This window comes from Heloderma suspectum, chromosome 1 (assembly GCF_057233095.1).
Source record: "Heloderma suspectum isolate Gila_16-S chromosome 1, 16-S_ref, whole genome shotgun sequence".
NCBI classification, from domain to species: Eukaryota; Metazoa; Chordata; class Lepidosauria; order Squamata; family Helodermatidae; genus Heloderma; species Heloderma suspectum.
This window is the reverse complement of record NC_139458.1, coordinates 294,954,389-294,981,190: the sequence shown is the minus strand read 5'-3', so window position 1 is coordinate 294,981,190 and position 26,802 is coordinate 294,954,389. Positions and strand designations below refer to the sequence as shown.

General features: G+C 43.5%; 1 protein-coding gene across 2 annotated transcripts in view; it reads right to left on the bottom strand.

The window, feature by feature from the left end:
• ADGRB3 (adhesion G protein-coupled receptor B3) overlaps window positions 1-13,273 on the bottom strand; it is a 703,006-nt gene extending 689,733 nt beyond the window's left edge. Inside the window, exons 1-2 of one of the 2 annotated variants that reach the window (XM_084826875.1) lie at window positions 12,516-13,273; window positions 90-96 (exon numbers count right to left, since the gene is read on the bottom strand). In XM_084826875.1, the coding sequence (XP_084683001.1) occupies window positions 90-96; window positions 12,516-13,273 (765 nt within the window). The remainder of the gene's footprint in view (window positions 1-89; window positions 97-12,515) is intronic. The other variant, XM_084826876.1, reaches the window with a different exon arrangement.
• Window positions 13,274-26,802: the final 13,529 nt, after the last annotated feature.

The following is a 26,802-nucleotide window of genomic DNA, read 5'->3' as shown; positions in this document are numbered from 1 at the left end:
CTGAGCAGCTGCCATGCCTTGCAACTCAACCATCCCCAGCCAGCCCCTCAGCTTCCTGACCTTTTTCCCACCCTGCTGCCCATCCCCACTCCATGCCTGCATGCCCAGTGCTGCCCTCATCATCCTGCAGCACCCCCCACCACCATCGGGGCTGCTGGTGCTGGCCACAGCAGGAGCAGGTGGGGGTGGTGGTACTGTTGCCACCATTGTCTGTTGCTCATCCTTATGTGGGGTTTGCTGTGCCTGAGAGAGGGATTCTAGTGGGCTTGACTTGCAGATGTTAGCAGGGGATCTTGTTTTAGCACCATGCAGTGAAAAGTTTTCACCTGCTCTTTGCACATCAAGTTTGTCCTTCTTCTGCCTTTTCCTTGTCTCTTCCCTCTACTTTCCTATTTTCTTCCTTATTCCTCCTGCAAGTGATGCTGACCTCAGCCAGCTTATCTTGAGATGTAACTTTGTTATAACTCCAGTGAATGTCTGTTCCTAACCCACCACTTGAGTGTGTTTTGGCTACATCCCTGGCTACGGACAGTGTGCTGATTCAGACTTCAATTTACTCCCCTAGTGAGTGTAGTTATGCCTGTAGCCTTGTAGGGCAATCCTACTGGTCTATTCAGAAGTAAGTACCATTATGTTCAATGGGATTTACTCCCAAATAATTGTGTATAGGATTGCAGCCTTAAAAGAGTTTGGCTTACCACGGACTAAGTTCCGTTTATTTTAATGGGGCATTGTTTCACACCTGGTTGCAATGGCTCTTCATAATAATAATTAATAATAAATATACTATGACATTATTATTATTGCTGCTGCTGCTATGTTTCTTGAATTAAGAAGCACTAACCTTTTTAGTCCACACTGGAGGTATTCAAGATGAAACTGAACAGCCATCTGTCAGGGATGCTTTGACTTGGATTCCTGCACTGAGCATGAGGTTGGATTCGATGGTCTTATAGGCCCCTTCCAACCCTGCTATTCTATGATTTTACAATTTAACAAATAATATTTTCTAGCAAGTTGCTGGACATGACTTTTGTGTGTGTGTTTTTTTCAAATGGACCTTTTAATAATTCTGAATTAGGGTGACCAGATACTCCAAACAAAGTGACTGAAAGCTCATTTGCATTGTATAATCTTACAAAGTTGTATAATTTAGAAATGGGCATGGCTGTGAGGGGGTGTGGCTATGACTATCATGAAGGGTCCCTGCACTTTTGAATTTGGCCACCACACTACTGTGGAACACACCACATCTTTGCAGTCCTTCAGAAGAACCCTAAAGGCAATGTATTCTCAGGGACCTGCTTTGATGGGCTGCATGATGGAAATTGTTTTAGTGATTTGGTTGGTTTTAGTCCTACTGTTTGGCTTATGTTAGTTATTAAGGGTGCAATCCAATCGAAATAATGTCAGCCTCTGAACTCAGAGGCTGGCACCTATCCAATGCAGGTCAGGCAGAGCATGGAGGGGATCCTCTCCTCCACGCATCACCCGCCCTTCATTCTTGGCTAGATGTGCAATTTTGTGTGTCTAGCCAGGGCTTCAGAGAGGGACTGGGAATGGGCCTGAAGGCCCCATAGGGAGCAACATAAAGGGGCTTCCATGGTCTCCTCCCCTTCCTGCCCCTGGGAATGCCCCCCTTTTTCTCTCTGCATGCTGTTTGATGAGCACTGAGAGGCAGCCACTGTGGTTGTCCCCATGCAGGCTATGAGGGGAAAGGGGAGGGGAGCGTGGTTTGCTGGTTCTGAGCTCAGAGTGCTGTCTACAAGCTTGGAGGCAGTAAACTCAAAAATTCTCTGGCCCTCTAGCCAGTGTCTAGTGACCATAGGATTGCTCTCCCTGTTGTTAATTGGATTTTAGTTGTGTATTATTGATGTTTTATTAATTTTGTAAGTCACTCTGAGAGGGCTATTCTGTCCTATAGATGACCTATAAGCATCCTTAGATGATAGCCAGATAGACAGACCGATAAAGAGGTACTGGAAAAGGAACCAGTATGTTTTTGAGCAGGGAGCTAATTTATTCTAAGATATACCACCAAACAAGTATGCAGAAATACAGTGAATTACGTCTTGCTAAAGATCTAATTATCACCTCTAGTAATGCAGGCTTTTTGGTTCATGATCCAATGCATGTTTTCAATGCCCTGTACAACAGATACTTAACATAGAGTACAAACTTGTTATTAAATCTGACAAGCCCTTCTCAGTTGATAAAAAAAAATCATATGTTGCATTCCTGGCAAGATATTAGTAAATATATGCAATATTTCTCCATATAATGCTTTATCAATTTAATAGATGCTCCCTAAATATTCATATTTATGGCAGCATTAAATTAAACTGACTATTCATTCTCTTTTCTGTTCTTAGTAAAATCATACAGAATTAATAGTGATTAAACTTATTCCATAAATCACCTGCATTTTCTGCAATCGGCATAAAGAAATGTTCACTCAAATTTTGAATGTTCTATCAATGAAATAACATGGACAATAGTAAGCAGCTGCAGGGTTGCCAAGACTTTAGAAGGGCATTTTCACTCTTAGAAAACAATGATGAGAGGAAACATAAGGTGGTATCTAATTAACCCCTTCTGCCAGCAGAACTGCTTCCATCTGTAAAACAAGGAGGGAGTGATTCCCTTTCCCCTGCAGCCCCCCAATCACCCTCAATATCTGCCCCAGAGGGGTCCCTCTAGAGCAGATTTTGTGAGACACAGGGGGCTGCAGGAATGAGGAGAGGAGGGGAAAGTCCTATTGCATGAGCAGACATCAACTCATCAAATGTTGTGCAGATTTCAGCTACAGGCCAGGATCTGTGCTTGGCTGGGATCACCCAAGGGAGGGATGAAACAGAAATAGGTTGCTGAAACAGCACAGGGAGTGCAAACAACCACTATAAAAGGTAGGACATTTTTCAAAGTGGGCTGCGAGCTTTTCTGGAACTGCTACTTGTACAGTGAAAAGAGAAACTGGAGAATATTTGGTTCAGCCCTAGTTGCAACATCAAATTAAAATCTACAGCAATTATTATTTTGGTTCTCCTATTAGAGAAGAATAATTAGGGCACAATCCTATGCATGTTTAGACAGAAAAAAGTCCTACAACTCCCAGCATCCCCCAGCCTGCCATCTGGCTGGGGAATGCTGTGAGTTGTAGGACTTTTTTTTCTGTCTGAACAGAAAAATGGCACAATCCTTAGGGCACAATCCTATGCATGTTTAGACAGAAAAAACTCCTACAACTCTCAAGATGCTGGAAGTTGTAGGACTTTTTTCTGTCTAAACATGGATAGGATTGCGCCCTTAATGATCTTTCAATGAATTCCAGAGGACTGGCTATATTAGGCTGTGTACAGATACGTATAACTTCCGTTGTCAGACTGCTGTGCAACATTCACCATGTTTTGTTCAGACATACAACATTCTCTTCTGGACTGAGCTCAAGGAAACCTGTTCTACTAGGTTGTGACAAAAGCTGGCTGATTGGCTTGCTGCTGTGATGTCATTTTATTTATTTATTTTAATTAATTGATTTTAGAACATTTATATACCTCTTCCCATTTTAAAAATCCCTAAGTGGTTAACAACATATTACAAAGCAGAAACGGCATTAGTGAAGTTAATTGTTGGGAAAAGCCAGGGTAAACATATAATTTTTAGTAGTCATCGAAAGCAGATAACCATATGACGGTGCCTCTTTTTTAAAGCACCAAATAAACGTTTACATTAATAAGCATTAGAGAAAGAGCAATATGAAACAGTAAAGAAGTATCTCATTCAGAGGCAAGTACATGTTGCTTCCAGTGTGAAGGCAACAGAAAACCATGCTCACCACACAGACAGAAAAACACACATCTGCTCCCGATTGTGTCCCTCTACTGATGGAGGGTTCTTTGATCCAGCAAGGCTTCTGTCAGCAGAATAGGGAGGGAGGGCATTTTTGACGATTCCCCTCCCTCTTCCCTGTAGGCCTCCAATGCTGTTCCAAAGGGTCCTCCAACCCTCAAGCAGCTGGGGGATACAGAGGGCTGCAGAGGAAGGGGGAATTGTCAAATATAACTTTTGCCCATTCCACTGATGGAACAAAGAGCCTTCCATCAGTGTAGGGACACTACTGAGAATACAACTTTTTAGTTACATCCAAATATACCTTTAGTGGGCACTGGTAAAAACAAAGAGTCCTGAGGCACCTCAAAGACTAAAAGGATGATCTAGGCTCTTTCTTCTCTAAAGCCTTATATGGCTCAGGACTGCAATATCTGATGCAGTGCCTCTCTTAGTATGAACCTATCCATACCCTACAATGAACACCTCAGGCCCTCTTCCAGGTGCCTCCTCCGAGGGAGGTTGGGAGGCTGGTGACAAGAAGGACAACCTTTTCAATGCTGGGCTGGCCCCCAATTTCGGAATGCTCTCCCCAGTGAGGCTTTCCTGGTTCCAAAAGCATCATCTTTTTGGGACCAGGTTAAAACTTTTCTCTATTCCCAGGCATTTGATGGCATATGACGGGCTGTTTAATGCATCAGTTGAATTGTTTATGGTTGTCACTAATATTTAGTTGTTTTATGAGGTAGCTGTATTTTAGTGGATAATTGTTTTAGCTGTTTTAAATTTTGTATATGTTAATTTTGTTGTAAGTTGGCTTCAGCCTCTTGAAAAAGTTACCTAAGAAATCTAAATAATGATGAGGATAACAATAGCAACAACAAGTTCTGCATGTACTTCTCCATGTGTGTGATTCCCCTACTGCCCAACCCCACTCCCCATGGCAGTCCTGCTCTTACTCATGGAGAGCTGTGCTTACACTAGAGCTGCAAACATACCATGCCATGCACAAAGCACAGACTGGTTGATGCCCTGGCAAATTTATTGTGACATAAGCTTTTGTGAACTAAAGTCCACTTCACCAGATGCCAGTGATTGCTCTGTAGAAGTGAAGTGCTGGAGAGGATTAGCGGATTTTATTTAATAAATCAAACACATGGAATAGGACTAGACCTTATTCGTGACTCAGTACAAGAATTTTGCTTTAAAAAATCCTTCTTACAATATCCACAGTTCTGTTCTGACCTTGTGATGGTATTCAAGATATATTCAGTGAATGTGCATCAGGTACTGTATGTGTCAGATATTACAGTTAATGCAGTAACACACCTAAGACTGTTGTCTCTTCTGCCTCTGATCTGCATGAGTATGCCCAGATGCACCAGGAGTGCATTCTTCCTCCTCCTTTTTTAAAAAGCTGAAATCCCACCAATCAGTGGTGCCCAAGGATCAACAAAAAGAGGGGAGGGGCCTTCATCACCAGGAAGCAGTAGTGGAAGTAGGGGAGCCACAGTCAGTGGTAGACAGTTGCTGAGTGAAGGGTTGCCCTAGTTTGGATGCAGGTTGCAAATGTCGACAGAGGTGACCTACACTCAACAACCATACATTTGCAGGGTATTCGCTGAAGCATCCCACCTCCACCATCTCCTATCTTGGCCATCAGTAGTTTCACCTAGCAGCTAGGGCTGCCACCAATCAGATGTTTAGAAGGGAAAAGGAAGTAGTGACAATTGAACCCAGCATTCCTTGCTCCATTCCCCAACAGACAATCAGCAGGGTATCAACTTGACTTATAGTTTAAATAATTTAATGCACATTTTTAAAATTCAAGATCAGGGTAGGGAATCACATGTGCACACACCTGCTTTATGCTCACAGTTCTCCATTTGTCCAGGGATATGCACACAGAATTCTTCTTCCACAGAATTCTTCTAACCCCAATCTGGATCAGGGCATAGCTGTGTAAAGGCTGCATCCTATGCTTCCTGAGTTTCACCTGAAACTCTTACCAAGTGCTTATTGCTTTATTACGATTTTACACTGTTATTTCCAGTTAGAATAAATTTGATCAGACAAGCTGGAGCTGAACTGTTTAGTGACAGAGCAATGCATAAAGAAATTTAGTTTACCACAAGATATGGGATTGGGCCCCAAGAACTAACATAAATAGCCACTGATATTTTATGTAAATGTTAGCAATAGAATTTGTGCAGTGCTTTAATAGGTAGGTTCTGTAGCTGTTCTTATGCTTCCACCTGAGCTTGCAGAAGCTCTTGCTCAAGGGGGAAAAAATTCTTGAATTTAGTTTTAGTTTCTCATGCAACAGCTGTTCCATGAATAGAAGAAACACTTCATTCAGAATGGCACTTTTGGATCCAACCCAAATTTTCCAAATATATTACTCAGAGAACACCATCACACAGAGAAGCACAAATATGCTTCAGTCTATCCAGTTGCTTTAAGTTACAATATGCAGTATAAACAACAAAGAGACTTGTGGCACCTTAGACTAACACATGTGTAGTGGCATTAGTTTTTGTAACTATGTAGTATGTTTAGGAATATGAGCTGAATGAATTGAAATGGTAGTTTACCCAAAATAGTTTTATTGGCCTAACTTTCATGGCATATTTCAGGGGCCAGCAAAATTTACAACTGCTTGCAGATATCCAGCAGGCTTATAAAAAAAAAAAAAAAGGAAACTTACATCAATGATTTGAATGAATGATTACATCAATTTAAATTAAACCAGTAGTAAATTAACCTTATTTCCTATGTTGCCACCCCTTAAATTGTAGTAAGAGTGTTCAGTTTTTTGCACAGGATTAACTATGCTCGTTTCAATTCTCATCATAGTGTTGTCTTACTCAAGCCTTAAGAGGGAAATTATCTCACCATTTATGCCAGAGGTCAATTAGCTCAATATTTATGCCCAATGACTTCAAAGTACCAAACCATTAAAAGAAATGTAAGTTTGTTAGATACGTCTTGGAATATGCAATGCACTATAGAATAGCAATATGGGAGAAAGCCTCTGGGAGCCATCTTGCTTGCTGGACTGTATATTCTAATTTAATTCTAATTCTTAATCAAATAATATTGATATAAATAGTGAAATATAACAGATTACAATGCTGCATTGTTGAGCATGTGACAAACATTACCATCATCAGGCAGTCCAACTTAGATGCATTCACTGAAGATGCAATGGTTACATTGCAAATAATACAGCTTGTCACCATTCAGGTTTCCTCATTTGAACTAGACAGGTCTCTTAATTTGAACAACAAAGAGTCTTATGGTTAATTTGAACAAGTGTTCATTCTCTGTGTGTCTGATAAATTAATGGAAATGTATTTAAATGGGTATCAATTAAAATACAGAGTTCATTTTATATTGATCCTAGTGAACAACTTCTATGGAATAAAGTCAAAACAGTATTTGTTTATACCATGGTAGTATAGTTACCACCAAATTTGGAATCTACATCTAATATCGATGGAGTCCTCTAGGGCCTCCTTTGGGTCTCTGCTGAGTAGTCATCACAGTCCAAAGGTTTCTAGACGTTTGCAAAACCTATCTACTATTACAAAATCCCCGAAGAACATTATTGGTCTTCAAGCAACAACTGAGTCTGTGAAGAGGCCTCAGCTGTAATTTCTACTAGCTGAGAAGACTGGACTACCACAACCAATTTCGTTATCACCACTAGAAAAAAAGAGTAGCATGTTTCCTTGCGGGTGCATAGGGGAGAAATGACGAGACAACACAAATAGAGTTGGGATAAAATGGGGCCACATTTATTGACATATTACAATCTGCGAAGGAAGCACCAGCGGGCACATAGAAAACAAGTAATCATGACAGGTATAGAGTGAGGCATTCGTCGTCTGAGGCATGGAGTCTACTGTAGCCACCCTGCAGATCGATCCACCCAATTCTGGGCTGGGAGACCTTCCCCTGTTACCACCCCTCGAGCCATGGAACTCGAGTGGGTGAGAAGGGTCAGCCTCAAAGGTAAGCCTTATCTCCCAACTCGGGGCCACAAAACCTGGAGCTGAGAGCCTCGGGCCTTACCAGTCACCTGAAACGGTGCCCACGAATGCTTACCTGTACTCTCCCCCAGTGGAGTTCCCACCCGGAACTGCCAGTACAGTTATGTGACCGGATAAAAATAGCAATCGGATGATACCAATTAGCCTACATTACTCCCTATCCCACCAGCAGTATGAAGTTGGCAAAAAACCCATAGCCCGGCCAATCTGGCTAAGAGCAAAATTCCTACTCAGCCCCCAATAGGGCAACCAGTACAACCCACACTGCATATTGGGTGGGAGGGAGGGAGCCAGAAGAGCCAGAATGAATGAGGAAAGGGGGCGGGGAGGCCTAAATATCAGCCAGCTCAGCCCCCACCCCACCTGGACGTCAGGAGCAAGGGCAAATGGCCTTTGATCTTGTCCTGCCCTCCCCCCCCACCCACAACATCCCCCCCCCCACGGCCAGGCAAGCCGGACGTGGGGTGAGGGGATTTGTGTGACATCTGTGTCTGTTTAGCTTGTCTGTTCAACATGTTGGATCAATATCTGGAATCTTATGCCATACAGAGGGGAATAAAATAACCTAAAACCTTTTCAGCTATGTTCTTACGTGAAAAGATTTGTAGGGTAAAACTCATGTTTTGAGCCATATACCAGAGACCTATGGTGGTATCCAATTAACTCCTCCCACTAATGGAATGGCTTCCATCAGCAGAATGGGGAGGACACAGCCCCCCACCCCACATACTCTCAAAATCAGCTCCAGAGGGTTGAGGGCCCCTTGAGAGCATATTTTGGGCAGTTGGGTAGGGGATGTCAGGGGGAAGAAAGGAGGGAAGTGTCCCATTGCACAAGTGGAAGTCCACCCCTACTGAGCAGTGTGCACATATATATTATGTGCATATACATAGTAGGATGGCTCCAGTGGTATCATTCTGCTGATCAAACTACTTTCAGCAGAGAAACTAGGGCTGGGACAACTCCCCCCCCTCCCGCATACACCCTGAAAATCTGCTCTGGCAGGTTGGAAAAACCTCCAGAGCAGATTTCTGGGCAGCACAGAGGGCTGCATGGGGGAAGAGAGAGGGAGGAAGTCCTTTTGTGCTTGTGGACATCCAGAAGCATGATGCTGGACTTAACCCAGTGCGCTTAACCTTGTACTACCTCGCAATAGAAATATGATTAAATTTTCTATTGTATATTTCTCAAATCCCTGTAAAAACTTTTTAAAAAATTGAAACACCTTTCACTGAAACCTGAACTTGATGATTGCTAAAATACATTTCAATAGATTGAAGTTTTATTAATAAAACTCAAATATACAAAACACACAATTAATGAAAAGGTATTTTTCTTCAAGTTCTAAAACCATAAAAAAGGAAACCTATTCCCTTCAGTAAATAAGATAGAAATAATGTTTTATGTTCTGGAAAAGAACATGGAAGCTTTGCTTTTATGTTAATGGGGTATAAAGTTTGCTAATGTCATGAGATTATTATTAATGACAAATAGAATTCAGTGCAAATACTATATATAATTCAAAGTGAACGTGAAATCCATTTTCTGCAGGCTAGGACTTCCATGTTTTAAACCACAGGAATAAAATCCAGTTTTCACCAACTCTTCCTCTCTATTCTACTAGGTACATTACCATCAGCACTGAGTCACAGTTTCCACCTACGTTAAAAAAGAAGGTAGAAACATGTATTTGGCAAACATAATTGTCACCCACACATGTCTTCATTTCCTGAGTATCCCATGGCTTAACTGGAATGGATGTTGAGAGAAGCACATACAAGAGGAATGGCATCTCTTTTGCAATTAAAATTTAATTGCTCCCCAAATACAGCGGCTGAGAAATGACACTATGTGCTTTTGCTGCATGGCCTCTATATTCAATGAATTACTGCTCCATCTAAAGCTCTGTGGGGGTGATAAGCTCCAAATTTGCCAAAAGTGTGCTAGCTGTCAGACTAGCTTAGAACACTTTCCAAAGAACAGTTAGGTCTGTCTTATTCTGGTATACGAACATTAAGATGATCCTTTCCTCTAAAAGATGTGCTTTGCTTTGAAGGAATCTCCCTCTGCCTTATATCCAAATATGACAAGTTAACTGATTATTATGGGTGCACACACAATAGGACTGATGTCAGAGCTCTCGGGTGTAACTTTATAAAATTTTGAAATATAAAATGCAAGAAGGCTGGGAAGTAATAATCTACTCTCAGGAGCCTCCTCTAACACTGTGGAATTCCAAATGCTACCTCACCTCTTTCCAATGTTTTTCCCAATGAGAGTAAAACCCCTGAAACCTGTATTTGTGGTAACTTCCATTTAACTTCAATTATGAGCTAACAAAGAATCCAAGCAGCCCCATTAGTCACACTCTCCATCAATCCCAGGACTATCTTAATGCATCCATCGCAAACACAACCAACAAGCTGTCTGTAAATCCACCCACCCACCTCCAATTGTGTTAAACAGCAAACTGGCCTGCCAGCTGTTACCTTTCTATAAAAAGTAAAAACTGGCCTTTGGGGAGTGGGGAGGGTGGAAGGAAGATTGTGGTTTTCCTGTTGTCATCAGGAATGGGTTAAAGCCTGCAACTGTTCCCAAAAACAATTACAGCCTTCAAATGCTAATGGGTTCCCACATCTCTCAGACACTTTCTGCGGTTTAATTGTCTTAACAGTCAGCTTCAAGCATCACAATTTGGGGGGAAATTTCTTATTCTAAGGGACATTAATTAGCTGTAAATGATGTTAAATACCCTCCCTGCCGTTACAAGGGCTTCTATGGGATCTTTACAAGAAACAAGCATTTGAGTAATTTAAAATCACTTTGTAGTCTTCATCCCCAGCTGCAGAGTATATATGGAAAAATACTGACCTGCTGGAATTCAAAACAAGTCCTGCTCCCTTATTATTGTACTCTAAATACATCCCTTCCCCACTTCTCTTCCCCCTCATCAGAGGCCACTAAGATGCACCCTTTTTTAGCCTGAATGTAGCTGAGCTATTCTACCCCTTCCCCCAACCCTAAAAGTATCTTTGGCAGTGCAGCAGTTTGAGCAGCATCAGCTTTTCTTCTCCCATACCACTCAGCCTTGGCTGCCCTTAAAGAAAATCCTCACAGAACAACGTGTCAATTTTGCATTCCTTTACAAAGGCAACTTCTATTAGGAAGACCGGGAGCTTGGCTCTGCCTCCCCATAGACAGAGAGCTTTGTGACCATGTAGAAACCAGGGAGAGAGAAAACATTTCCTGCATTAAAATGCAACCTTCTTCAGCACAGAGAGCAATGCCTGGATATAGGAGAAAACTCTCTCTCCCCAGTCTCAGACACACACAAACACTCACACACTGGTTCCAACCACCCAACATAACTTTGCGGAGAAGACCTAGCCTTCTCTTTTGTGGAGTTCTGTTAACTATATGACATAGAATCTATGCACTGGATCATTTTAAATTTTAGTATTTTCTATAATTATATCTCTCAACAATATTTCTCCATTTAGGTGCCTCTATTCTATACCCTTAACATTTCACTCTATGTAGCTTTCAGATCCTGGTGTTTGTTTCCCTAATATTTTACTACATCTACCTTTTCTTCCTCTTTGTACCTTTCCATCAGCAGCTAGGGTTAAAAGGCATGTGAAAAGAGAGAAGTGACTCAATGAATCTTTAAAATGAGTTTAGATGAGTGGCACCTAGAAGTGTCTTGATGATAGTCTAAAGATCTTCTGTGACCCAGGTGTCTGCTTCTTAAAAAAAAGAAGGAAAAAGCAGCAACTAATGTTATTAAAACACAGCCTCCATATCATTATTTCATTTTGAGACCATCACCTCTTCTGGAACATTTCCTGTCTGGGGGTAAATATAAGCAGCAGCTGGTCTCCTTGTGAGTCTCTACAGACTAAAAGAGAACATGCTGAATTTCTCCCATGTGTGTGCTTCCTAAAGTCTGACCTAGGGTTACCAAATGACCCTACTTACAGATCATCACCAAAGTTCCATGATGAATGCTTCCTGAACTCCAGTATACCTCAAAGCAGATTTCACAAGGTTCCTTATTTGAAAACCTTTTTCTTCCTGCCAACATTAATGCTGATGGTTACTAAAGTTTGGATCTTCATCCTGTTATACCAGCAATATTTAAGCTATGGATTTGGATGTAGTCCAGATTACTCCCCAACTCCTCAGCCTCTAGGGTTGTGGCCAGTCTGGACCTTTGGACCTTTGTTCAGGTTACCCACATGCCTTTGGAAATATCTTCCTTGCAAAGCCAAAGAAAAAGGATCATAGTGAATAATCATATGGTAGCTGGGTGGTTGCAATAAGAAGAAGAGAGACAATAACTTGGCTCCCAACCTGTTAGCATTATCCTAAGCAGGACTGAGGATAAAACCAGAAGTCCTCAGTAAAATATGAGGAAACTCTTTAATGGAAATTTAGAAATGCTTTGATATCAGATTAAATAAAAAAAGAATTAATCCTCCCACTTGGAAGGAAGCCAGAGGATGAGTGTTCACAGACCTTCAGAAATCCTTTCATGCAGGCAGCTGGTGTGGAGTACAACTCAGACTTATATATCAGTGGAATCAAGAACAAGAAAGGGCTGTGGGACAACTGAGCCCTCCTGAAGAACACCTACCTTCCTTCGGTGGTCGCTTGGCTTCCCTGGTAAGATTGCAGACCTGGGTGGTTTGCAGCTCCTGGGTGAGGCAGCCTTCTGTCTGCTCATTGAGTGGCAGGACTACATTATTGAGCAACACCAGGGAATGGTCATCTCCCCCCCATTCTCCCAAGTGCTGAGGGCAGGTGCATTTTGTATACATGATCCCACAGGACTCGGTTCTCCCATTCTCAGACTTCAAGCAGCTCTCCAGCCAAGTGCATAATACATGGCAACCAAACTGGCTTGTGCTCACCTTGTTCAAGACCAAAAATTCAAAGAAAGATTTCTGATCATCTTCCTTTTTGTATAATCCTATGAAATTGAAGGGGTAGACCCGGCGTATCTGAATGAAATTCTTGTCATATTGCAGAAATACAAAAGAATTCTTGGAATCACATAGTTGCATTATAGAATGATTATTCTTTAAGAGATCCTTAATTTTTTCATGGGAAAAATGATCAAACTGATAAGCCAGCAGGGAAAAGTTAGAGCAGGTGAAGTCCTTTTTGGAAAATTTCAGGTAAATACTATATTTGGTTGGATCTGGGTTTTCCAGTGTCCAAGTGCAGTTTGTAAAGTTTTTGGGAAACATTTCGCTTACAGAATATGATCCATAAATGACCCCCTTTACCAGCGTTGAACACCAGAAGTCTTGGGCAGCATTAAATCCAAACATAACCAGTAGATAGGTGGAAAATATATAAATCAGCAAATTACGAACAGCCTTCATCCTATGTCATTTGGCCTGCAGAGAAGGAAAGGAAAAGAAAATGCAGGACGAATGCTTCATGCAATGAAAATCAAACTCCGTCCAAAATTTCAGCCAGATGTTTTCAAGATTCTAGTTAGAATGTGTATATATTTCCCCCCTAAAGGACAGGTATTTTTTTTTCTTAAATTACAACACAAGGAAATGTTAGATGCTGTGTGAACAGTGCCACCATGTGGCCAGCCCAGCTGTCAAATTCCCCACATCCAATTTTTTAAAAATAACATTTGTTACATTATTAATTGGAATGCCTCCTCTTGTTTAGCTCATATTTAGCTTGGCAGGAGCTGACTGTTTCAACCCTAACTTGTTGAAACCAATGGCCTTTATCTGACAGATCACAACAAGAATATCTATTTTTAAGCAAAATAGCATTTCCGTATAATAATTTCTAATACAAGAAAAAAAGCTGGGAACAGCTATTATGCAATACCTTTTCTATTCACTTTTGGAAATAATTGTGGTGAATTACAGTCAGGTTTTTTTAAATGTACAAATTATTATTTGCTACAGATGGGGCATTATCTCACATATGGCTGCAAGCCATTGCAGTAGCAACCTGGTTATATTAGGATTCCACTTACAAAGAATATCTGGGATGATACATCAAGATTCAGCAACTTATTAGGTTGGAAGTGTAATCTTCAGAAGAAATATAGCTAGTTATATTTATGTTATGGACAGCAAGAACTTTTTTTCTGGCTATCAGCAGAACTGAGATTCAGAATTTTGAATACTACCATTTTTGTGTGATATAGCCTCTTGAGAAGTGGATCTTTAATACATGTAACCAAAGATGGGGCTAGGCAGCATTTCTGTGCTACAACTTCCCTCTGAAACAGACCTGGATTCAGTATCTTGGTTGCATCTTGCCCTTTGGTACTGGTGTTTTTTCAATGTGTTAGTTGGTGAAAGATATTACCACCTCTTGTCTTTACCAGTTCAATCTCGAAACACAGCAGTTGTATTAGTCCCCCCTGTAAGTACAAGCTCTACTTGCATTTATCTAACACAGCTGTAATTAACAGATGTGAGTCTTGGTTAAATTTACCTACTGAATCTTTTAAATATAATATTGCACATTTTTGGCATTAATATTCATTAAGTTGTTTAGCCCTCTGTATTACAAAGATACATGATAAAAGTAATGCCAAGACAATATTTTAAAACTATGTAGTTGACACCAGTAACCTTTTCTATTGTTTGTCTGGAGACAAACATATAAAGAGTTACTGAGTTTTTGACAGTAGTCTCTCTGGCTCTCTCTGGCTTTTTCATCTCCACTCTGAATGACCAGGCATCTCCCACCCCCAATTGCGTAATGCTGAACAAATCAGAGGATTCAGTTGTCTCAAAGAGATTTTGTGCTTCCCAGATTATAAATTGCAGGCTCTAAACATTGAGAGGAGGAAGCAACATTGACTCTTAGTTCTCTTTAAATTTGTAGTTTTAAAGAGAGAGAGAGCCATTTGGTTTGGGGAGGAGTGGTGGAACAGTAGTGACAAAAAAGCGCCCCATGGAACTGCCCAAGCCATTAGATTTTCAAACATAATAAACAACAAGAAATGGCTTCTTTGAAAAACCAGGCAGAGATTGGTCATTTCAAGGCTGAGAAGTGAGAAACTTGCTTATGGGTAAAACCTGAAAATAATCACCTACTCTTTACAAATGTTGCTGGAGCACTTTGCAGGCATTGCAGCTCTGCGCAGTATTATTGGGGAGGGTCTAAGGCAGTGAAAGCCAATGTGGCATAAAGGCACTAAATTAGGAATGCCATCAGTGAGAGGAGATCTATCTCAAAATTTGAAGAGAGTGTATTTCCTTTGTTTAAGATGATAACGAAAGCTTGAGGAACCGGAGGGGGGGGGGCACCCCAGTAAAAAAGAAAAGGGGGGGGAGAAATGCAAACATCTGCAGAGCTAGGCTGCTCTTCATTAAGAATCTTGGTCAAAGGGACAGAATTTTGTCTTTTCTGTTTGAATAGGAAAGAGGCAATCCTCCGCCAACTACATTAGGGAAAATATTTTGGGCACACTGGATAAGGCAAGAGAGGAGAGGATGTTGGCTACCGATGCAGCAAATGCCAACGGTGAGAAGTTCTTGTTCCTTTCAGAAGCAAAAGGCTCAGATGGAGCGGGGGGGGGGGGCTGCTTTTGAAAGCCTAATCCCAAAAGATCTACGGTTGCCCATCGGGGACTAAATCTTTTTCCACTGAAAAGCATCCTGCTTCCCTCCTCCGCCCCCCCGCCCCCACTCTCCTAGGTGACACTGTAGTTTAATCGAACCTAGACGGCGCCATCACTCCACCGATGAGCTCCACAACAGATGATCCATACTTCCTTTAAACTTCCTATTAACCTCAGGATCCCCCTCTTCTTCCCCTCTCAATAAAATTACCCCGATCGTGCACCAACCTCCCTAGGGAGGGGAGATTCTTCGAGCGGTTCGTCCGGCAATTACTTGCCTGCTGGCCAAGGAGACTTCTCTAACTTTTCGACAGCTGAGGTAGCACTGGATGCAGGGGTCCCGTCGGATGGTGTGTCGTGTCGTGCCTCTCCCCATCTGCCCTCCCCCGCACCGCTCTCCTTCAGCAACAGCCTAGCCCTCCCGCCATGCACCCCGACCTGAATACCCTTCCCCACCTCACGCACAAGCCTTACCTTTCACTCCGAAAGCAGGCAGGCTATTTCTCTAAGAAGATCCTAGCACCACAGGCACACGTCCCAAAAACAGGCACGGAGAAATTCCCCTTCTGGCGGAAGCGCCGTTGCCCATTTTCCTCAGCTCGCATTCAAAATCAAAGCAGAAGAGGAGAGGGGTGGGAAGAAGAAGAAGAAGAAAAAACCCGCAGAAGAGCGGGGGTGGGGGGTGGCTCAGCACAGCCAAAGGGTTGCCTTCTAGATCCACAAAATCCAACCAAATATAAAGGGGAAAGGGGGAAAGCCCCAAACCAGAAAGAGAGAAGAAAGAGAGAGGGAGAGACTGCAGGAAAGAAGGGGGTGGGGGGATAAAATGGACCTGGCTTAACAGCAGAGATTTTCTTGTTTTGTTTTACTTGAAAATAAAGTCTAGCCCAACAACAAAGATCGACCAGGCGAAAGGGATGCGCCAGAAGGCGAACTCAAAGAGATCCGGCTGCCCTATTGCAGATTTGTTGGCGGGCTTTGGCTCTTGGTGGTTGTTGTCAATCTGCTTGCTCTCGTTCCTCTCGTTCCTCTCCTCCTCCTCCTCCTCTCCTCCTCTTCCTCCCTCCCCCGGGCTCTCAAATACCTGCGGGAAGGACAGCGACTGAGGCGGGGGGTGTCAATATCGCTATCTCTAGCCTTGGCCAAGGCTGTCGAATAGCTGCTTGAACGCTGAGGGAAGAGGCAGCACTCCGCGAAAGAACGAGGGAAGGGAGAGTGATGAGCCTCTGGGTGAGCGCGGGAAGAGCGAGTCACTGTGTGTGCGTGCGTGCGTGTGTGCGCGCGTCGGGGTGTGTGTGTGTGTGTGCGCGCGCGCGCGCGCGAGGGAGAAAGAACGGGGATGTGTGTGCGCTCCAGTGTGCGCCTGTCCACGCTGCTCCTTCTCCAGTGTGTGCGCGCGCGTGTGTGAGTGCGCGCTACTCCCTCTCGCTTTCCCCTGTGGCAAGTGCGCCCGGCGCTCTCCAGCACGCGCGCGGGCGCGAGCGCTTCGCTCCTCTCTTCTCCTCCTCTCCGAAAAGCGCGGGCTCTAAGCGCAACCACCGCGCGCTCTGCTCCGGTGTCCTCTCCGCGCCTTTCCCCACTGTGCGCGCGTGCTGTGTGTGTGTGTCAGTGTGTGCGTCGGAGAAAGCGCGCGCGAGGCAGGCTTCCCTCTCGGCTCCGGCAAGTGGGCCCGCCGCCGCGGTGTGCGAGGTTGCACGTCACAGCTACTCAATCCCAAGCACGTCTTCCCTCCCTGCCCCCCCCCCCCCCGCCTGCCCACAACAACCCGGTCTTTTTCTGCGTCTGGGAGGTTTTTCCAGCTTCAGTTCCCACACCGCTGTGGCTGGCTGCGAGCGAAACTCGGCGGCTGGGCAAGAGAAGGGGCGCGCGCGGGAAAGAGGAGCAAGCGCAGCCTTTGATCTCTCTCCCTCCCCCCCGCCACCCCGCGCGCGCTCTCCACTCCCGCCTTCGGTCTTCGCTTTTAAAGCGTAAAGCCCTCTGTCGCAGCCCCAAGAGCTGTCAGTTCGCCACCGCGATGCAGATTTAAATGATCTGGCGCTCCAAGGGAAAACATCACCGCTCTCCGCGTTCAAAGTGCCGCCTTCCACTGTCGGGAACAATAGCAATTTTCTCAGCGAGGCTGCAATTAACACCTTGTTTATTCTCTTTGCTCAAAATCTAGGGGCTCTCTGGTTTAGGACTGTGGCTGCATTTTCATGGCTGGGGAGAGATGCAATCAGCCTGCAATAGCAAGTGATTCCGGAAGCCTGTGATTTCTGCTTTCCCTCCCTATTCTCTCTCTTTCTCTTCCCTAAGTTAACGTCAGTGGGAGGGCGAGAGGATTTGAAAGGGGATAATTTTTGCGCTGTTTTCTGCCCGTCTGCTCGTGGCGATAGGAGCTTCTCCTGCTTTAATTTCTTTGTCGCGATAGGGGGATGCCTGGTGGCGTAAATATGCAGTCAGATATTCGGTGCGTGTGTGGGTTTGGGGGTTTGCTCGGGGGTTTGCTTGTTTTTGTTTTCAAAAACCATCTTCCTTTTTTGCTCTGCAACATTTTAAGACCAATGACAGGAAACTGAATGACCATTTGAAAGTAAGATTAGCCCATCCAGAATGATTCCTGAAAGCAAAAGAAACGCAACTGAATGACAATAGACATGAATGGGCTTTTTAAAAATGCATCAGAACTGCACTGCAGAAGGAAGAGAAGGCAGGTCAGCTGTAACTGAGCCACTGGGTTTGTCCGTAGGATCCAATGAACCCAGAGGAATGCCACAAAGATGTGGTGCGTGGGTGGGTGCGTGTGCGTGAGTAACTGGGATGAGGAAAGGAAAACTGCAAGGAGGGGGCTACACAGAAGAAATAACAAGGACTGGTCTAAGGATGGGGAGGAATGAGTACCAAGAATGCAGTAGTGGTGTCCAAAGCCCAACAGTTGTGTCCAGAGGTGAAATTATAGTATCTGAAATGGAAACAAATTGAAAAGCAAAATGACAGTGGAATCACAGTGTCCAGAGAAAGAATGACTGTGGGATGATGTTGCCTAGGTGAGAATGATGTTATGGAATGATACTGTGTCCAGATTAGATGTGTTGATGTGATGGCAGAATAGAATGGCAGTGGAACAGCATGGAGAGTAAACTGACAGTAAAATAACAGTGTCCAGAGTAGAGCAGTTTGACAGTGCCCAGTGTGACACAACAGAATGGGTATTCCCAAAGCGGAATGGTAATAGACATACAATGGCAGCAGAAAGATTAGGACAAGGACCCAAGGTGGAATGACAGTGGAGCCAGAGAGGATTATCAAGGCTCCTGAGGCTTGATGGCTAAGCACAGTGATGTGGCTGCTGAACAGAATGTAGAGGGAATAAACCAGAATAATAAATGGTCCATGTTGAATGCAGTCCCTCAGAAGCAGCTCTGGGAAATGGGTGAATGATTGCAAAGTAGGAGAATGTCGAGGTGAGTTGGATGAGAAAGTGGAGGTTACTAGTGGTACACTAGGCGGGTTGAATGACAAGGGGGAGAATATGGAGAATAAGCTGAATGACAAGGGATCAGATGGAATTAAAAGCGGAATGGCTAGGTGTGGAAAAGAAAAAGGTGGGCTGATACAGATAAAGCTATGGCTGAATTATATGGGGCAGATGGAAGGGGTGGGGAAGGCCACACTCAGAGCAAATGTCACACAGGCTGACATCAGAATATTGAAGAGGAGACTCTAGGAATGACACCACAAATCTGTACTGGGGCAGTTATAATGGTGATGAGCATTAAAAGAGTGTTCATTGGGAATGAATGAAATGCAGCAAGGTTGGCTGTGTGGAGCCATTCACCATTTTAATGGTAAATAGGGAATACAGAAGAAATACATGAACTATTCAACCTTGGAGAACATTGGTGAGAGATGACAAAGAGCAACTGGGGGAATTATAAAACAGGCTGTGAAGAACTGGAGGGATTACTGGATGAGCCCATGGGGCCATTATGACATTTAAAAAGTGTATGTGGAGTGAATAGGTAGATTAATAAGGAGGAATATTTGAAGGAGCAGATCAAGTGTAAATTATTCGTGTAGATACTGGTTGTAGCCCTATTCAGGCATTCAAAAAGGGTTAAAATCAATGTGTGAGGAGAGGGAGCACTCAAGCTCCACCCCTCTCCCTCACTGTGTTTGTTACCCTCTACTCCCAGAAGGCAAGAGTCTGAAAATGAGAACCTCTTGTATCCACGGAGGGTCTCCTCCACGCAAGCCAGAACACAGATTTTTCAGTGTTCTGGCTTGTGTGGAAAGCCCCCATACAGGAGACTCTCCTCCACATACTGTCGCTCTCCATGAGCTGAGGGTGACAAACATGACAACGGAGAGGGGCAGGGTTGGAGTGCGCCATCTTTTCACGTGGTGATTTTTGAACAATTGAATAGGGCTTAGGTTGCCTGATTAACTGTTAATTTATTGGAGAAGATGTTGTGCAAGCTTGTGGAAAGTGTGTGTTTTGTGTACTCAAAAAGGAAGTAGAGCTGAAGGATTTCCTGTTGTAGAATGAAATTAAACATCAGTGGAAGTTACAACAGGCAGCAGTGGAAAAACACAATAATGATCACTGACCCCTCACAATCAAGGCAGGCCTCATGGAACATGTAAGATGTGTACCCTGAAAGAAATACTGTGCCTTCCCTTCTATTAGTACATACTTAATGCACAAATCAATTTCAGCTGTATGTGACATAAAGGGTTCAGGTTTTGTTGCTACTCAGTCCACCTAGAGGAACATGTTCAGTTATCACCTTGGTACAAGCTGCCAAGCACTGTATCAACTACAGAACACTAGCAGACCAAAATGCACAAATAAAAACAAAATCTACAGTCACTGTCTGGCAAAAAAGCCAGTATGGTATAGTGGTTAGAGTGTTGGACTGGAACTTAGGAGATCCAGGTTGTAGTCCCAACTCAGACATGAAGCTCGCTGGGTGACTTTGGGTGAGTCACTAACTTTCAGCATAGCCTACCTTACAGGATCGTTGTGAAGATAAAATGGAGAGGAGGATGACCATGTAAGTCACCTTTGGTTACTTGCAGGAGGAAAATGGAGGGATATAAATGTAATAATAAAGGTACTGGAATGTATTCATTTTATTAATTATATGTTTCATCCCTCCCTTCATCCAGGGAGCTCAGGATACATCACACATGAACAGTTTATCCTCACAACAATCCTGTGAGGTTTATTAGGCTGATAGATAGTGACAGGCCCAAGATCACATAGTGAATTTCATGGCTGAATGAAGGGTGGATACCAAATATGCCATGTCTAATACTTTATCCATTACTAAACCACACTGGAAGAACCAATGTAAACTAGCAAGAAGTGAGAGGATCTTATTGAGCCCTCCTAAAGATACCATAAAAAGCATTATACTGTCAAAGTGTTATTCCACCATTATTGTCTTCTAAACATTGCATTTCTCCTTTGGGAGCTGGCATTTGACTGTGGGTACTATACCCTGGACACTTGTCACTCCACTCAACTCTGTAGGAAAGGAAAGGTTCCTCCTGTGCAAGCACCGAGTCATTGCTGACTCCTAGAGGGACGTCGCTTTCTCTGGCATTTTCATGGCAGACTATAGTGAGGTGGTTTGCTGTTGCCTTCCCCAGTCGTGACTACCTTTCCCCCAGCAAGCTGGGTACTCATTTTACCAACCTTGGAAGGATGGAAGGCTGAGTCGACCTGAGCCGGCTACCTGGGACGCAGCTTCTGCTGGGATCGAACTCAGGTCATGGGACTCATGGGGAGAGTTTCGGTTGCAATACCACCACCTACCACTCTGCGCCACATGAGGCTCACTCAACACTATTCCATTAATTTGCTAAACCTTCACCATGAATGGCACTTTTCTCCAGGCCTTCCCATTTCCACTTTTAAAAAATTCCTTGGTCAGCCTTCCCCCACCTGGTGGCCTCCATATGTTTTGGGCTACAACTCCCTTCAGCCCAGTCATCATGGCCAATGGTCAGGAATTATGGGAGTTGTGATCCAAAACATCTGGAGTGTGCCAAGTTGGTGAAGGCTGCCCTGGATACACTGTTGCTTTCTTAAAGTTACACAGCCTTTTTCCTTGCAGTACAGTTTTGATGCATGTATTTAACAGCCCATTCACACTTGTCACTTGCTTTCTACTCCTTATTTGTTTTCAATCATCATGCAAGTGTATCCATTACTATAAATGGGCACTTGGCCATGTGCAATTTGTTTAGAATTTTCCTTTTTATATCCTTGCCTATTTAGTTCAAGCTGGCTGTTGCAAGACAGGAAATGAAACAAAACGTGGGCAGGAGTGAGGGGAAGGAGTAACTGTGAGAATGGACATGTTGTATAATCTTTTGAAATACTAGCTGCTCTTTGGTGAAGTTGAACAAGCAGTTTCCCTCTCCCCTGCTCTCTGTTGTTGTTTCTATCCGAATTTCCATAAATGTGTTGAGCTATTCACCAGCCAGTGGTTTTAGATGTTGTCGAAAAGATTTGCTTTTTATCAAGCACCCCTCACCTAGCATGGGAATTATTTTGTAGCTCGCTTGCCTTTGCTAAATTCTGCACAGGGAACACAGAGGGCTTTACTAAAACTGGCAATGCCACTCACTTTAAAGTGCATTTGGTTAGCTGCAGGATGCATTTTTGTTGATTGAAAGAATGTCGGGGAAAGATACATTAACATTCCAGAGAGCATGCAAGCCAATTATTTTTGTAATCATAATGGTTTGGATTTTTAAAAAGGAGATTTTATTGTTGCAATTACACACTGTATGAATTCTGATCAGTAATTTACTCATCATAACCACTTCTGACCCAAGGAATTACAGAGGAGAACATTGTTCACTTTTCCTCACTGGATAGAACTTCTGGGTATAAAAGTTGTAGATCACATCTGCTTTTACAAATGAACAGCTGGTAATAAGATCTGCTCTCCAAGAGTTCCACTGACTTGTACTGATAAACAAATTCAGTGCAAGATGCTAGTTACCATATAACTTGTTTTATGGATATTTGTCAGATTCTTCTTCACTGCAACCATGTTCAGAAGCAAAGTTTAAATAGAGCGTGAGCTCTGTCCACAGAGCTGGGTTCCTCATTTTGCATTTCCTTGTCTCCCCAGGCTTCATAAAATACAGTTTCCCTTTACTACCAATATCTAGTTTTTCATAAACCAAAATATCTGAAGAAAGGATTGGCCAGTTGCATAAGGAAGGATGAAAAAAAAATTATTTGGTTGCTCTCTTTTTAGGGGAGGGCTTATATAGTCACTTGCAGGTCATATAGTGGATTATAGGTACATAGAATAAATAAGTTTGATAATAATGCTCTCAGCCATGAAAATTAACTCAAACCCCATTATGTAACTGATGACATCACAATACTACCTAGCCAATTAGCTTTGGCTACATGATGATATCACAGAACCAATGAAGGGAGCAATCCTATGGCTGCTAGTCAGCGGCTAGATCGCCATAGGATATGTGGGTTCCGGGGACTGACCTCAGAGCCTGCACTCTGAGGTTGGTTCCTGGAGAACTGACCTTCCCCCGGCCTCCCGTGCTGCCTCACAGGAAGAGGAAGAGGAGCTTGGAAGAGGAGCACGGAATGGCCAAAACGGGGTGTTCCGGGGCAGGGATGGCAGAAACGCTGGTATGACACATCCTATGTGTCGTCTGGCAGCCTCCTCCCCTGCTCTGCCTTCCTGTGGCTAGACAGCTGAAATCGGCTGTTTAGCTGCAAATGTAGGGCAGGAGAAGCGCGGAGGGAATGATCCCCTCCGTGCTTCTCCTTCCCTGCATTGGATAGGCGGTCACCTTGGAGTTTGGAGGCGGCCACCTATCCCCATAGGATTATGTCCTAAGTGGCTAATTGTTTATTACAAGGGGGACCTGCAACAAAATGTTGCAGTATATCCTTACCTCTTAACAGGAACTCTCCTGTTCAGCATTAAAGCTAGACAGCCAGACAGTCAGTCATGCTGTCCGCCTGGATCTATAAGCTGCTGAAGCAGAGTATTCCATCCCCCCCCCCAATTTTTCAGTTTTCTTTTCCAGCTCATTCATCATTCTGTGGCCATTGAGCATGCTCAGTCCTCACTGGGCTGTTTTGGGGGCACCCGTGTGTGTGTGCGTGTGTGTCTGTGTGTGTGTATGTGTGTTTTACGGTTTGTTTATATTTCTGCAAACCTCAAGATTCCCATGAGCATACTGATGCCTTCATCTTGTTTCTCATTGGCCCCATTTTGTCTTCAGTCCTGTCAGGACTCACCACCTGAGTTTCCTATTATGATTTACCTGTGTGCTAGTTTAGAAATCATTAGTTCCTGCTAGGATAACAAACAATGTGGTTATCAGACCAATCATACAAGGCATACAATCCAGCCAAATTTAAGCACTAGTTTCAATGGGAGTGTTAAGCAAATGATCTTCCAATGAAATGATTGAGAGTTAAACATGTTTAATTTTAGCTGGATTGTGTCAAGGTTTTGGATCCACCCTTACATCATTTAAATTCAGATTACCAAAACTTGACAGCATGAGATGTATTATTTCCACATGGAGATGAATTGGGTGACCGATATTGTACACAAAAGACCTTTATGCACAGCACAGGGCAAAGTCTAGAAATAAGACATTGAAGCCTGAAAAACTGTTATTCAGGATATTTTTCTTCTTGGCAACTTTGTTCTTCTGTACAGAGTCATCTCATTAAACAACCACACATTGCTCCACTGTTACAGTATTTAGGTTTGCACCTCCAGAAAAGTGTGAGTGTAAGCCATTGCTAAATACAGAAACAAGAAGATGCTAAACACAGAGCTAAGAGGGAGCATCTCACCATCATGCATATACATGTCACCAGGAAGAAAACAATAAGCACAATCGAATCAAAGATACACAGTTCTAAATCCCATAGGGTGGAATCCAGCCAGTGTCCCTCTGCCACTGGAAGGCTTGCATCAGCAGAATGGGGAAGGGGCAATTTCCCCTTTGCAGGTAATCCCCCCCCCACACACACACGCACACACACTCCCAAAATCTACTCCAGGAGGCCCTCCAAAATCTATGGGGAATTTATGACCTTCTGCCTTCCGTTGGCAGAGGAATGTTAGCTGGATTCCATCTACAAATTCCATTTGGAGCAAGTGCTTAGCTGAAATATCAATAGGAATGCAGTTATACCACTACCTGGGTGTAAGTCTCAAGAATTCAGAAGTATATACATCTGAGTAACAATGTGTAGGATTAGGTTTAGCCAATATGGTGTAGTGCAGGGGTGGAGAACCAGGTTAGGCCCTCCTGGCGTCCTAACCTGGTCCTCTGGGGCTCCCCAGAGAGCCCTACCACCTTTCCCCTGACCACCGGTCACTTGATGGCTTCCAGACTTTTGTGCAGGTTTCCCCCATCTAAAAGGTTGGAACGCCTCTCCTAATGCTTAGTTACTGGCAGGAAGAGCTTGAAGCTACAATATGCTGGTTTTTATTTTTTGGGCCCAGCCCTTTTTCCTTAGGCCCCACCCACCAATGGAATGCCGCCCCTGAAAGCTGCTCTGAAATGGAATTCAGTCCTTGGGCTGAGAGAGGTTCTGCATCCCTGGTGTAGTGGATAGAGCTTTGGCCTGGGTTCAAATCCTCACGCAGGCATAACACTCACTAGGTGATCATGGGCGAGTCACTATCTCCAAACCTAAGTTACTTCACAAGGTTGTTGAAGGATAAAATGAGAGAAGCTCACAAATCCTGCCCTAACCCCTTAGGAGAAAGGGAAGACTACAAATGTAAAAAATGCAAATGAAATAATGCATTTGAAGAAGATGAGAGTACATTAAAACCTGCCATGTTTCCTTTTTGCTGTCTTTATCAAAGACAACCACTATTGCTGAACATAGCAGAATCAGTTACTTTACAGCAGGGGTGGGCAGAAAGTAGATTACCAGCTGTCTTAGATGTCAAGTCCCAGCATTCCTGACCATTGGCTATGCTTGCAGGTAGGGATGTACGAAAGTCACTTAGCTTTTCGAAGGGTGACATTCGCGGTGGGGGCGAGGTGCTCCATCCCTCCCACCGAAATTCTCTCCGGCCGGCTCCACTCTGCAGCAATTCTGTGGAGCCGCTGGCTGGGGCCGCCCGCAGCCAGACATCCGGCCACTGGGCAGCCTGCACAGGGACGCAAATGGCGGCTGCCATAGCCGCCACCATTTGCGTCCCTGTATTTTGCCGTGATAGGCTACGCAAATATTTACATAGCCTATCACGGCAAAAATAACCTAAAATAGGGAATGCAAATGGTTTGCTACGGCGGCCGCCATTTGCGTTCCCTTTTTTTTTTGGCTGTGATGGGCTACGTAAATATTTATGTAGCCTATTACGGCAAAAGAGAGGGGTGCAAATGGTGTAGTGGCCGCCTTTTGTGCCCATCTCTTTTGCCATAATAGGCTACATAAATATTTACGTAGCCTATCACAGCCAAAAAAAAAGGGAACGCAAATGGTGGCTGCCGTAGCCGGCACATTAAGGCAGATAGATCTCCTCCCACAATCTGGGCGGTTAGAGATGTGTGGCATATAATGTCATGCCAATTACAGTTTGACCCATTTTCCCATGCCAAATTGACTTTATGGGGAAATCCAGATCTAAGAATAGGAAAGAAAATGTTTCTGTGGCAGACCTGGACAGATAAAATGATCTTTATCCTGGATCAATTATTGGGTGCTGATGATGAATTTTTGCCATTTTCAACTTTGCACAATAAATTTGATTTGCCAGCTACAGCTGAATGGCAGTATTTGCAACTGAAACTTTTGTGAGTATCTAGATTTGGTTCTGCTGCTTTTACTGCTTCAGAGTCTCCTTTGCTATTGGAAGCACTTATTGAAGCTGACCAGGTATATCGACAAACAATTTATGTTTATAAATACTTATTATCAGTGAATTAATATCATACATGGGGCTACAGCAGGAATGGAACATGGAATTGGAATGTCCTGTTTTGCCTAATCAATGGACTGCTGTTTTGGCGTCTATATCTTATATCTCTATAGACCTCCAGTTACGTCTTATTCAGCCAAAAACTTTTGTTTTGGGTTTATTGGACGCCACAACATCTCTTTAACAAAGCTTTATCAAACTTGACTAATTGTTGGACGTGTAATGCAGTTACTGATTCTTTTATTCATATACTTTGGAAATGCCCAACAGTTGCCTCCTTTTGGGAAGAAGTTATCATATGGATAAACTTTGTATTGGAAAGTTCTTTAAAATTTACTGATGTACATGTTCTTGTAAACTATTT